This window comes from Callithrix jacchus, chromosome 16 (assembly GCF_049354715.1).
Source record: "Callithrix jacchus isolate 240 chromosome 16, calJac240_pri, whole genome shotgun sequence".
NCBI classification, from domain to species: domain Eukaryota; kingdom Metazoa; phylum Chordata; class Mammalia; order Primates; family Cebidae; genus Callithrix; species Callithrix jacchus.
Window position 1 is genome coordinate 9875545 of NC_133517.1, and position 13119 is coordinate 9888663.

Genomic DNA, 13119 nt, shown 5'->3' on the forward strand with positions numbered 1-13119 from the left:
TAATAATCATATTGTTAAAACAAAGATATGAATGTTGTCCGGTTTTTACATATTTACCTCAAAAATTATATTTTTACTTCAAAGTGATACATCGATTTCAAAAAGAATAAACCTATTTTGATAAAACAAATATATTAGTATTTGTTAGGTTTTTAAATATTTATTTCCAAATCATGTCATCGATTTTTATAATTGTGAATGTCACTTGCTGTAATTTCTCAAAGAATGGCATGAAGTCTTAAATTTTATGAGTTTTTTTATACCACCAGTGAGAAAGATCAAGCAAAAATTATAGTAGAGAAAGAGAAAATCCTTCAGCAAATCTCGGAAAGTTGAAAGAAATTGGCTAATATTCTGGACTCAGTTTATGTAGAATGTCTTGGGAGCTTTCCTAAAGGTTAAGTTTCCAAAAAATATAGGGTAAAGTACTAAGTAGTTCCATGTTCACAAGATACACATAAATAATTTGGACTGCTGTATGGCAAAAATGACACCCCAACATGAGTCTAACACAATAATGTAAATGACAAAACAAAAATAAAGAAAACAATAACAATCTTCTATAGTGGAGGATTAAATTCAAGAAAATTTGGTGGAGGTTGAGGATGGACTTAAGGATGATAAATTTGAAACAGTATTTAAAAACATAAAGAGCTTGTGATTCTCTTATTAATTATTTAAACCTATATGAGTATCTCCTGTGTCTTACTGTCTTTAAAATACCAGATTGATTGAGCTCTTTTTGCCAAAGGACTAAACCTATTAGTATTCATCAGGACTAGTGTGTGTGTGTGTGTGTGTGTGTGTGTGTGTGTGTGTTTGATATGAGTTTGATTGAGGTCTTTTTGCTGTAGGATATGCATGACTTATCAACACTGAACCTGTTGAGTGCCAGGGATTTCACGGAGCTAAAGAGATTGGGGTTGGCTGGGTGCATGCCAGGTGACAGATAGTGATCCCGGTGTGGGGTTGGGGCATCCTGCCCTTTTGCCGGCTCCTCCTGGCTCCTCTGGCACGAATACCTGAAGGAGGCTTGGACTCTGGCACAGGCCCTCTTCCGATGGCAGATGTCATCTTACTGTGCTTGGCTTCCTTGGGGGTTCTCCGCGGCATCTCTGGGCATCTGTCTCGGGCTTGGATTCACCACAGAAATCTTTGGAGACACCCTCTACACCTGTTCGGCCCCCATGGGAAGCCAGTTCCAGGTGTCGCCACCTTGCTGCACACTGGGCGTGCCTCCTTGTGGTTGTTCCCTCCATGAAGAGACAGTAGTGCTGAGAAGCAGGAGACCCTGGGCTTGGAGATCAAGGCAGGGCCCCTTGGTGGGTGGCCCAGGTCGAAAAGTGGCAGTCAGATTATGGGGCCGGGTAACGTTCTGGTAACACCCGGAGTGCCCGCTTCCTGGCCTGAAGCGCTCTCCTCCTGCACCCGACCGGAACCGAAGAGTGGGCTCAAGGAAGTACTGAGGTCAGGTCTATCAGGGGCCTATGCTGCTCGTGGCACGCAGCCTCCTTCCAGGCGCCGCCCCTGCCACCGACTCCACCTTGTACCTGTGAGGCAGCAGCTGGACAGCGCCAACATCGCGGCTCCCCAGCTGGGCAGACGAAAGCGCATGCGCAAGCGGCCTGTCACAAGCGCCAGCGCTGAGCCCGGGCTCGCGTCACAGTAACAGCCACCGTTGCCTGGGGAACGATCACAGTGGCTTCCCAAAGCAGCGGTCCTCTGTGGCAGTGCCTCAGCATCGGGCAACGGACTCTTTCTCCACGCGATCATCGCTGAGTCCTGCGATTTTAGGAATCCGGCAGGCCGAAACAGGCAGAAGAAAGATCTGTCGGGGCTTCAGGGATGTCCATGACCCTCCCCAAGAATCAACAAGATGCTGCAGGCCTGCCCAAACAGTGTGAGGGTGCCGCTGGTTGAAAGCTCTCTCGGCTGGGTACGGCCTGCCTGCCTGTGGCGGGGCTGCTCTGTCCCCGAGGGAACTGGGAGCTGCAGAGAGTGATGCAAGGGAGGAGAAGCCAGGCATTTGCTGGCTGCACAGGAAGGGTGAGTTTCCGACAGGACCATGCACACCACACTGCCCCACAGTTTAACCAGGAAACCCAGTTCCTGAGCCATTGTTGTGGATGCTACTGCTGCACCCTGCACTACTTGGTGGGTGATTTATCACCTGCTTAGTAACTTTCTTAGCTGGAAGACACTCGGAATTAACGCACCACCTTTAAATGTCTGCTCCTTGAACATTTGGCTGTCAGGCCGCAGATAACAAGCTCCTGGAGCTATCCTGGGATGTGGAGGAGACAGAGAAAGGACCCTGATTAGGAGTGGACAAGGTCATTCTGCAACCATCTTCATCACACTCACAGCAGCCAAGCTAGCACCACCAGCAAATGCTGATCCCATCCTAGAGCAGTCAGGGGGCCTGCTGTCCTGCTCCATGCCAAGGCATCCCCCAGGCTGCCTGACTGACAGCGGGGAAAGTGAGACTCCTGTGGGTGAGCATCTTCTCATGAGTTTCACTTTGTTTTTGGGCATTAACTAACCTTTTGAAATCATTTGCTGACTTTCGTTTGATTGCGATAATATTCACATAAAATAAAACTCACCATTTTAACCATCTTAAAGTGTACAAATCAGAGGTATGTAGTATATTCACAATGCCACCCAAACATCAATGCTACCTAATTCAGAAAGATTTTCATCACTCCAAGAGACACTCCATGCCATTAAGTGGCTACTCAACCCCCAGACAATAAAAACCATCAGTCCATGTTTTGCCCCTATGGATCTGGCTATTCTGGACTTTCCTAGGAATGGCATCATGCTGTGTGTGGCTCTCTTTGACTGGCTGTATTCAATTAGCACCGTGTTCTCAAGGCGTTTCTGTTCTGTGGCATGCACGCCTCAACACTGCTTTTTTTATGGCTCATTGAGACCCCACAGGATGGATGGACCAACTTGGGTTGTTCCCTCTTTTGGCTATGAATACTGCTTCTATTAAAGTGGTATGCAGGCATTTATGTAAATGTATTTTCAGTTTTCTCGAGTACACACTTGGACGTGAACATTACATGTCACTACTTCCCAGGCACTGCCTCTAAAGGTGATGTTTTATGTTTACACATACAGGGTTCTATGATTTCATTCCATTCTGGAATAGTACTGAGCAATATAGGAGGGAAGAATTTCTAGGTCTGTTCCCTTATATTATGCAATATTGAAAACCTCTGTTGGGAAACATCATCATTATACATAAGTTTTTCCATAAACACACTCATATCATATGTATGTGTGTGTGTGTGTATATTTACTTATCTATATCTGTCTATATTCATACAGAGCAACAATATAGAAAACATTATTGATAGGCAGAATCAATGTAAAGAATATAAAAAGTAACTTCCATACATCTGACCTGTCTGCCTATACGCCATATCCACAATAGTACACAAATAAAGGTACACTCTGACATACATCCTGCTGCATGTTATGTGTACTAGAAAACCATTCATTCCTGCTGCTCATTTCTGTGAGTAGAAACATATAAAGCCCACAGCATCATTCAGTGCCAGGTTGATGTTAACCCTTCCTCCTTCTGGTGAGCACCAGGTCAGAGATCAACTGGCCCCATTCCAAAGGCCTTCACACAGATCTGAGAATGCTGACTTCTCTTCAGTGTTTTCATCAAGGCAGGAGATTTTCTCTTTTTTTCTATTAATGTTTGATGTAGAAACACACTCCTGTCTTTAATTTTTGCTGGCTGGAGAAATGTCTTTATAGTTATGGGGGAAAAAAAGCCTAGATCTATTTCTTAAAAAGAGACTGCCATACTGAGAGCAAATGTTAGGGTACATGGTACCTGAGCAGAAGACAACAGGCCGGAGTTAACATACACCCTAGGGCCAAAACTGGCTGTATTATGGAGGCCAGTTTTTCTGTCAAAGTCTTTGCCTGCTGCAGTTAGCCAGCTCTTCCCAGCCCTAGCTGGATGGACAGACCTTCACTGGGCTGGTTTCCTGAGCCCCTGAATTAAAAACACCTGGGTGCCAGGTAAAAAGGACTTTGTCACCAGTAGAAGGAGAATGGAGTGGGGCGTTTGGCTTCGATTAGATAAACTTGTATTTAGCTAATTGGCCCGTTGGATTCACTTGGGCTGGAGCAGCTGGCGTGAGAGATGACCACTGACCTAGTGTTTTATGGGGCTTTCTTTTGTATCAATACAGAAAGGTAGATAAGTAAACACACATATATACAGCATTATATGAATACTTCTATGTGATGTCTATGCTAAAATGCCCCAGATAAAATCGAGGTCAAAGGCTATTTTAGGTTCCAGCCCCTATAGCCCAGGAGAGTCAATTCAGCCAATTAGCTCAGCCCAGGTGAGTTCAATCAACCAGTGAGGTGATGTGGGACTGCTGAAACATCAAGACAGGCCCAGAAGGATGGAAGTGAAAAACACAGACATCCCTCAGGGAAAAGCACAGGGCCCTGAGATGCTGAGCGGGACATGACACCTTATATTGGCAGCACAGCTCACTCACTTCCTGGACTTTTGCCTAAAGGTGAAGCTTTATGTTCATATGTACAAAATTCTGTGGTTGAGCTCCATCCTTGGATGGTATTGAGCCATACAGCAGGAAAGAAAGACAACGTCTGTGCCCTTAGGATAGGCTGGAGTATTGAAACATCTGTTGAAAAATATTGAATGTATACTGAATACTTCCATAGGTATCTCAGATAATACTCCTTGCCTGTGCTTATCTGTCTACTTGTCTACATCTATATCCATGTGTGTATATATCTATCTACATTGAAACAGAGTAAATATACACAAGGTAGAAGTATTGCTAGGTATTAAAATAATAATATAAAAAGGCTTCCATACATGTAAAGACTTATGTGCTCTTTAAACTATATCTAAAATACTACACAATGAACATATACTCTGAAAGCATCCTGATGCATTCTATGTATACTAAGGAATGATTGATCTTTACTCCCCACTTCTGTGAGCAGTAAATTCACTAAGGCCATGGGAGTCATTCACTGTGAGGTCAATAATGACACTTTTCTTTTCAGTAGACACCAGGCCAGGAATGAACCAGCCATAGTTCAAAGGCTTTTGCCCAATTTATTTTATTTGGTTTTTGGGATAGAGTCTCACTCTGTCACTCAGCCTGGTCAAAGGTCATTTTATATTCCAGCACCTACAGCCCTGGTGAGTCAATTCAGCCAAATAGGTCAGCCCATCTGAGTCCAACCAGCTAATGAGGTGACTTGGGACCACTGAAGCATCACGGCTAAAGTGCAGTGGCACAGTCTTGGCTCACTGCAACCTCTGCCTCCCAGGTCAAAGCGAGCCTCTCAGGTAGCTGGGATTACAGGCACACACCATCCCGCCCGGATAATGTTTTTTTTTTATATTTTTAGTAGAGACAGAGTTTCACCATGTTGGCCAGGCTGGTCTCTAACCCCTGACCTCAAGTGATCTGCTGCCTCAGCTTCCCAAATGGCTGAGATTACAAGCATGAGCCACCGCGCCCATCTGACAAGGACACTCTTGTCTTTCAGGGTTGGTTGCTAGAGAGAGGTTTATTTGGGTAAAGAAAAAAACTCTAGGTCTGTGCCCTGAAGATAAACTGCAGCACTGAAAGCAAATGTAGGGAAACATGGTTCCTGGGCAAAAGACAACAAGGTTAGAGTCAACGCATGCCCAAGTGCCCAAAGCGGCTCTTACTGGCCAGTCCAAACATCCTGTGTGTCAAAGACTACACCCACCTGTGTCAGCCAGTTCTCAACGACCCTAGCTGCATAGCCATAAAGGTGCTGGGTAGGTTTGATGAGCTCCTGAATTAAACCAAACCTCAGTGCCAAATAACAAAGGCTTTTTTTACAGGTACAAGAATGCGAAGTGGTGCTTGGCTCAAATTGAATTCACTTTGACTGAACTAATTGTCTGATTGGCTACATATAGGATACAGGGGATAGAAACAAAAAAAGACCTCTGACCCAGTTTTCTTTTGGAGCCTTTCTTTGTAGATATTCTTACAAATAGGCAGACCCATAAACACACACACAGGATTACATGAGTATGTCTATGTAATTTGTGAGTACATCTGTGTATAGAAGCCCAAATAAAAACTAGGTCAAAGGTCCTTCCTTTTCCAGTCCCTCCCTCCAGCCCAGGTGAATCTACTCAATTAGCTCAATTAGCTGATGGGAAAGGTGAGTCCCATCAGCTAATTGGCCCAACCCAGGTGAATTCCACTCAAGAAGTGAAACTGCTTAACGAGTAAGGCAGGCCCACAGTGGCAGATGTGAGGAATGCAGGCCTACATCCAGAAGAGAATCTGGTCCCTGAAGTGTTAAGGTGGACAAATAACCTTAAGTGGAGGTTGGGCAAAGTGACTCATGCCTGTAATCCTAGCACTTTGGGAGGCTGAGGCAGGTGAATGACCTGAGATCGGGAGTTCAAGACCAAACTGACGAACATGATATAATCCTGTCTTTACTAAAAATACAAAAATTAGCCAGTTGTGGTGGTATGCACCTATAATCTCAGCTACTTGGGAGACTGAGTCTGGAGAACCACTTGAACCCGGGAGGCAGAGTTGCAGTGAGCCAAGATTGCACCACTGCACTCCAGCTTGGGTAAAAAGTGTAAAATTCTGCATCAAAAGGAAAATAAAATTAAACTGGCAGTATCGTCAGCTTATGTGCCAGGCCTTGCTCCTAAAAATAAAATTTTATGTTTACACATACAAGCTTCTATGGCTGTTTTTCATTCTAGGATGGTATTGAGCCATACAGAAGGGAAGATAGACTAAGTCTTCACCCTTAAGACAGGTAGGGTTACTGACAGTGTCTGTTGGCAAGTACCCCAATGTATATGTGCATATTTACATAGAAATACTGATATATTTCTGTGTGTATGTGTATTTATATAAATATCTACATGTATATATCTACGTATCTCTATTCATACAAGATGTAGATATAGAAGCTAGAAGTACTAATATTTTTAGGTCCTGATAGTAATATACGACATCCATCTATGTAGAGGCCTGTCTGTCCTGTAAACTATGTCTGTAAAAGTAAATAGTAACCAAACACTGTGACATGCATCTTGCCGCATTCAGTGTATTCAAAAGAGCCATTGGTCCTTGTTGCTCACTTCTGTCAGCAGAAATGCACTAAGGCATGAGAGCCATTCAGTTCTAGGTCGGTGTTGGCCTTTCTTTTTCTGATGAACACCAGGTCAGAAGTGAACCTCCCCAGCCAATGACCCTAACACAAATTCACAAATAATGGCTCCTCATTTGGGCTCCCATCAAGACAGTGGCCCTTTTTTCTATAAACATAGAACATAGAAGTACAGTTTTGTCTTCTGGTTTTTGTAGCTGGAGAAGGGTGTTTGGGGTAAGGCAAAGAAAGTCGAGGTTTGTGCCCTGAAGGTAGACTGTGGCACAAAACACAGATGTCAGGGAATGTGGTTCTCAGGCAAACAACAACCAGGCCAGAGTTAACTTGTGCTGTACTACCAAAAAAGCTCTTATTTACCAGGCCAGTGGCTTCTTCTGTCAAAGGCTACACCCAGTCACTGGTGTCAGCCAGCTCTGCTGGTATTACCTGCATAACAAGAACCCGACTCGGTGATTTGATGAGCCACTGAACTAAAATCACAAATGTCAGATAACAGTGACTTTTTCACAGACACAAAGAGAATGGGAAGTGGTATGGGTTGGACTGCATTTATTTGGTCTGAGGTAATTAGCTGATTGGATTCTTCTGGGATGGAGGGGCTATAAGTGGAAGTAATTTCTGACCTACTTTCTTTTTTTTTTTAATTTTTTATTGGATTATAGGTTTTGGGGTACATGAGCAGAGCATGCAAGACAGTTGCGTAGGTACACACATGGCAGTGTGCTTTGCTTTTCTTCTCCCCTTCACCCACATTTGGCATTTCTCCCCAGGCTATCCCTCCCCACCTCCCCCTCCCACTGGCCCTCCCCTTTTCCCCCCAATAGACCCCAGTGTTTAGTATTCCCCTTTCTGTGTCCATGTGTTCTCATTTTTCATCACCCACCTATGAGTGAGAATATGCGGTGTTTCATTTTCTGTTCTTGTGTCAGTTTGCTGAGGATGATGTTTTCCAGATTCATCCATGTCCCTACAAACGACACGAACTCATCATTTCTGATTGCTGCATAATATTCCATGGTGTATATGCGCCACATTTTTCCAATCCAGTCTATTATCAATGGGCATTTTGGTTGATTCCAGGTCTTTGCTATTGTAAACAGTGCTGCAATGAACATTCGTGTACATGTGTCCTTATAGTAGAACGATTTATAGTCTTTTGGATATATACCCAGTAATGGGATTGCTGGGTCAAATGGAATTTCTATTTCTAAGGCCTTGAGGAATCGCCACACTGTCTTCCACAACGGTTGAACTAATTTACACTCCCACCAACAGTGTAAAAGTGTTCCTTTTTCTCCACATCCTCTCCAGCATCTGTTGTCTCCAGATTTTTTAATGATCGCCATTCTAACTGGCGTGAGATGGTATCTCAATGTGGTTTTGATTTGCATCTCTCTGATGACCAGTGACGATGAGCATTTTTTCATATGCTTGTTGGCCTCATATATGTCTTCTTTCGTAAAGTGTCTGTTCATATCCTTTGCCCACTTTTGAATGGGCTTGTTTGTTTTTTTCCTGTAAATCTGCTTGAGTTGTTTGTAAATTCTGGATATCAGCCCTTTGTCAGATGGGTAGACTGCGAAAATTTTTTCCCATTCTGTTGGTTGCCGATCCACTCTAGTGACTGTTTCTTTTGCCGTGCAGAAGCTGTGGAGTTTCATTAGGTCCCACTTGTCTATTTTGGCTTTTGTTGCCAATGCTCTTGGTGTTTTGTTCATGAAGTCCTTGCCTACTCCTATGTCCTGGATAGTTTTGCCTAGATATCCTTCTAGGGTTTTAATGGTGCCAGGTCTTATGTTTAAGTCTTTAATCCATCTGGAGTTAATTTTAGTGTAAGGTGTCAGGAAGGGGTCCAGTTTCTGCTTTCTGCACATGGCTAGCCAGTTTTCCCAACACCATTTGTTAAACATGGAATCCTTGCCCCATTGCTTGTTTTTGTCAGGTTTATCAAAGATTGTATAGTTGTATGTATGTTGTGTTGCCTCCGGTGCCTCTGTTTTGTTCCATTGGTCTATATCTCTGTTTTGGTACCAGTACCATGCTGTTTTGATTACTGTAGCCTTGTAGTATAGTTTGAAATCCGGTAGTGTGATGCCCCCCGCTGTGTTCTTTTTGCTTAGAATTGACTTGGCTATGCGGGCTCTCTTTTGGTTCCATATGAAGTTCATGGTGGTTTTCTCCAGTTCTGTGAAGAAAGTCGATGGTAGCTTGATGGGGATAGCATTGATTCTGTAAATTACTTTGGGCAGTATAGCCATTTTCACGATATTAATTCTTCCTAACCATGAACATGGAATGTTTCTCCATCTGTTTGTGTCCTCTCTGATTTCGTTGAGCAGTGGTTTGTAGTTCTCCTTGAAGAGGTCCCTTACGTTCCTTGTGAGTTGTATTCCAAGGTATTTTATTCTTTTTGTAGCAATTGCGAATGGCAGTTCGCTCTTGATTTGGCTTTCTTTAAGTCTGTTGTTGGTGTAGACGAATGCTTGTGATTTTTGCACATTGATTTTATATCCTGAGACTTTGCTGAAGTTGTTTATCAGTTTCAGGAGTTTTTGGGCTGAGGCGATGGGGTCTTCTAGGTATACTATCATGTCGTCTGCAAATAGAGACAATTTGGCTTCCACCTTTCCTATTTGAATACCCTTTATTTCTTTTTCTTGCCTGATTGCTCTGGCTAGAACTTCCAGTACTATGTTGAATAGGAGTGGTGAGAGAGGGCATCCTTGTCTAGTACCAGATTTCAAAGGGAATGCTTCCAGTTTTTGCCCATTCAGTATGATATTGGCTGTTGGTTTGTCATAAATAGCTTTTATTACTTTGAGATACGTTCCATCGATACCGAGTTTATTGAGGGTTTTTAGCATAAAGGGCTGTTGAATTTTGTCAAATGCCTTCTCTGCATCAATTGAGATAATCATGTGGTTTTTGTTTTTGGTTCTGTTTATGTGGTGAATTACGTTGATAGACTTGCGTATGTTGAACCAGCCTTGCATCCCCGGGATGAATCCTACTTGATCATGATGAATAAGTTTTTTGATTTGCTGTTGCAATCGGCTTGCCAATATTTTATTGAAGATTTTTGCATCTATGTTCATCATGGATATTGGCCTGAAGTTTTCTTTTCTCGTTGGGTCTCTGCCGGGTTTTGGTATCAGGATGATGTTGGTCTCATAAAATGATTTGGGAAGGATTCCCTCTTTTTGGATTGTTTGAAATAGTTTTAGAAGGAATGGTACCAGCTCCTCCTTGTGTGTCTGGTAGAATTCGGCTGTGAACCCATCTGGACCTGGGCTTTTTTTGTGAGGTAGGCTCTTAATTGCTGCCTCAACTTCAGACCTTGTTATTGGTCTATTCATAGTTTCAGCTTCCTCCTGGTTTAGGCTTGGGAGGACACAGGAGTCCAGGAATTTATCCATTTCTTCCAGGTTTACTAGTTTATGTGCATAGAGTTGTTTGTAATATTCTCTGATGATGGTTTGAATTTCTGTGGAATCTGTGGTGATTTCCCCTTTATCATTTTTTATTGCATCTATTTGGTTGTTCTCTCTTTTCTTTTTAATCAATCTGGCTAGTGGTCTGTCTATTTTGTTGATCTTTTCAAAAAACCAGCTCTTGGATTTATTGATTTTTTGAAGGGTTTTTCGTGTCTCAATCTCCTTCAGCTCAGCTCTGATCTTAGTAATTTCTTGTCTTCTGCTGGGTTTTGAGTTTTTTTGATCTTGCTCCTCTAGCTCTTTCAATTTTGACGATAGGGTGTCAATTTTGGATCTCTCCATTCTCCTCATATGGGCACTTATTGCTATATACTTTCCTCTAGAGACTGCTTTAAATGTGTCCTAGAGGTTCTGGCACGTTGTGTCTTCATTCTCATTGGTTTCGAAGAACTTCTTTATTTCTGCCTTCATTTCGTTGTTTACCCAGTCAACATTCAAGAGCCAGTTGTTCAGTTTCCATGAAGCTGTGCGGTTCTGGGTTGGTTTCTGAATTCTGAGTTCTAACTTGATTGCACTATGGTCTGAGAGGCTGTTTGTTATGATTTCAGTTGTTTTGCATTTGTTGAGCAGTGCTTTACTTCCAATTATGTGGTCAATTTTAGAGTAGGTGTGATGTGGTGCTGAGAAGAATGTGTATTCTGTGGATTTGGGGTGGAGAGTTCTGTAAATGTCCACCAGGTTTGCTTGCTCCAGGTCTGAGTTCAAGCCCTGGGTATCCTTGTTGATTTTCTGTCTGGTTGATCTGTCTAGTATTGACAGTGGAGTGTTAAAGTCTCCCACTATTATTGTGTGGGAGTCTAAGTCCTTCTGTAAGTCATTAAGAACTTGCCTTATGTATCTGGGTGCTCCTGTGTTGGGTCCATATATGTTTAGGATCGTTAGCTCTTCTTGTTGTATCGATCCTTTTACCATTATGTAATGGCCTTCTTTGTCTCTTTTGATCTTTGTTGCTTTAAAGTCTATTTTATCAGAGATGAGAATTGCAACTCCTGCTTTTCTTTGCTTTCCATTAGCTTGGTAAATCTTCCTCCATCCCTGTATTTTGAGCCTTTGTGTATCCTTGCATGTGAGATGGGTTTCCTGGATACAGCACACTGATGGGTTTTGGATTTTTATCCAATTTGCCAGTCTGTGTCTTTTGATTGGTGCATTTAGTCCATTTACATTTAGGGTTAATATTGTTATGTGTGAATTTGATACTGCCATTTTGATTCTAAGTGGCTGTTTTGCCTGTTAGTTGTTGTAGATTCTTCATTATGTTGAAGCTCTTTAGCATTCAGTGTGATTTTGGAATGGCTGGTACTGATTGATCCTTTCTATGTGTAGTGCCTCTTTTAGGAGCTCTTGTAAAGCAGGCCTGGTGGTGACAAAATCTCTGAGTACTTGCTTGTTCGCAAAGGATTTTATTCTTCCTTCACTTCTGAAGCTCAGTTTGGCTGGATATGAAATTCTGGGTTGAAAGTTCTTTTCTTTAAGAATGTTGAATATTGGCCCCCACTCTCTTCTGGCTTGTAGTGTTTCTGCCGAGAGATCTGCTGTGAGTCTGATGGGCTTCCCTTTGTGGGTGACCCGACCTTTCTCTCTGGCTGCCCTTAGTTTTCTCTCCTTTATTTCAACCCTGTTGAATCTGACGATTATGTGCCTTGGGGTTGCTCTTCTTGCGGAATATCTTTGTGGTGTTCTCTGTATTTCCTGCAATTGAGTGTTGGCTTGTCTTGCTAGGTGGGGGAAATTTTCCTGGATGATGTCCTGAAGAGTATTTTCCAGCTGGGATTCATTCTCTTCGTCCCCTTCTGGTACACCTGTCAAACGTAGGTTAGGTCTTTTCACATAGTCCCACATTTCTTGGAGACTTTGTTCATTCCTTTTTGTGCTTTTTTCTCTGATCTTGGTTTCTCGTTTTATTTCATTGAGTTGGTCTTCGACTTCAGATATTCTTTCTTCTGCTTGGTCAATTCGGCTATTGAAACTTGCGTTTGCTTCGCGAAGTTCTCGTATTGTGTTTTTCAGCTCCTTTAATTCATTCATATTCCTCTCTAAGGTATCCATTCTTGTTATCATTTCCTCGGATCTTTTTTCAAATCTTTTTTCAAGGTTCTTAGTTTCTTTGCATTGATTTAATACATGATCTTTTAGCTCACAAAAGTTTCTCAGTATCCATCTTCTGAAGTCTAATTCCGTCATTTCGTCACAGTCATTCTCCGTCCAGCTTTGTTCCCTTGCTGGTGAGGAGTCTTGGTCCTTTCTAGGAGGTGATGTGTTCTGGTTTCGGGTGTTTTCCTCCTTTTTGCGCTGGTTTCTTCCCATCTTTGTGGATTTGTCCGCTGGTCGTCTGCGTAGTTGCTGACTTTTCGTTTGGGTCTCTGAGTGGACACCCAGAATGTTGATGATGAAGTATTTCTGTTGCTTGGTTTTCCTT

The 13119-nt window shown here is 42.7% G+C and overlaps 1 protein-coding gene across 3 annotated transcripts in view; it reads left to right on the forward strand.

The window, feature by feature from the left end:
* Nucleotides 1–1659: 1659 nt before the first annotated feature.
* LOC100402966 (tripartite motif-containing protein 43B) overlaps nt 1660–13119 on the forward strand; it is a 49778-nt gene continuing 38318 nt past the window's right edge. For 2 of the 3 annotated variants that reach the window (XR_013528244.1, XM_078353548.1), the window contains exon 1: nt 1660–2046. Coding sequence is in view for 1 of the 3 variants with exons in the window: in XM_078353548.1 (XP_078209674.1) it covers nt 2002–2046 (45 nt within the window). In the remaining 2 variants the exon portion in view is untranslated. Of the gene's footprint in view, nt 2496–13119 lie in introns of all 3 variants that reach the window. The other variant, XR_013528245.1, reaches the window with a different exon arrangement.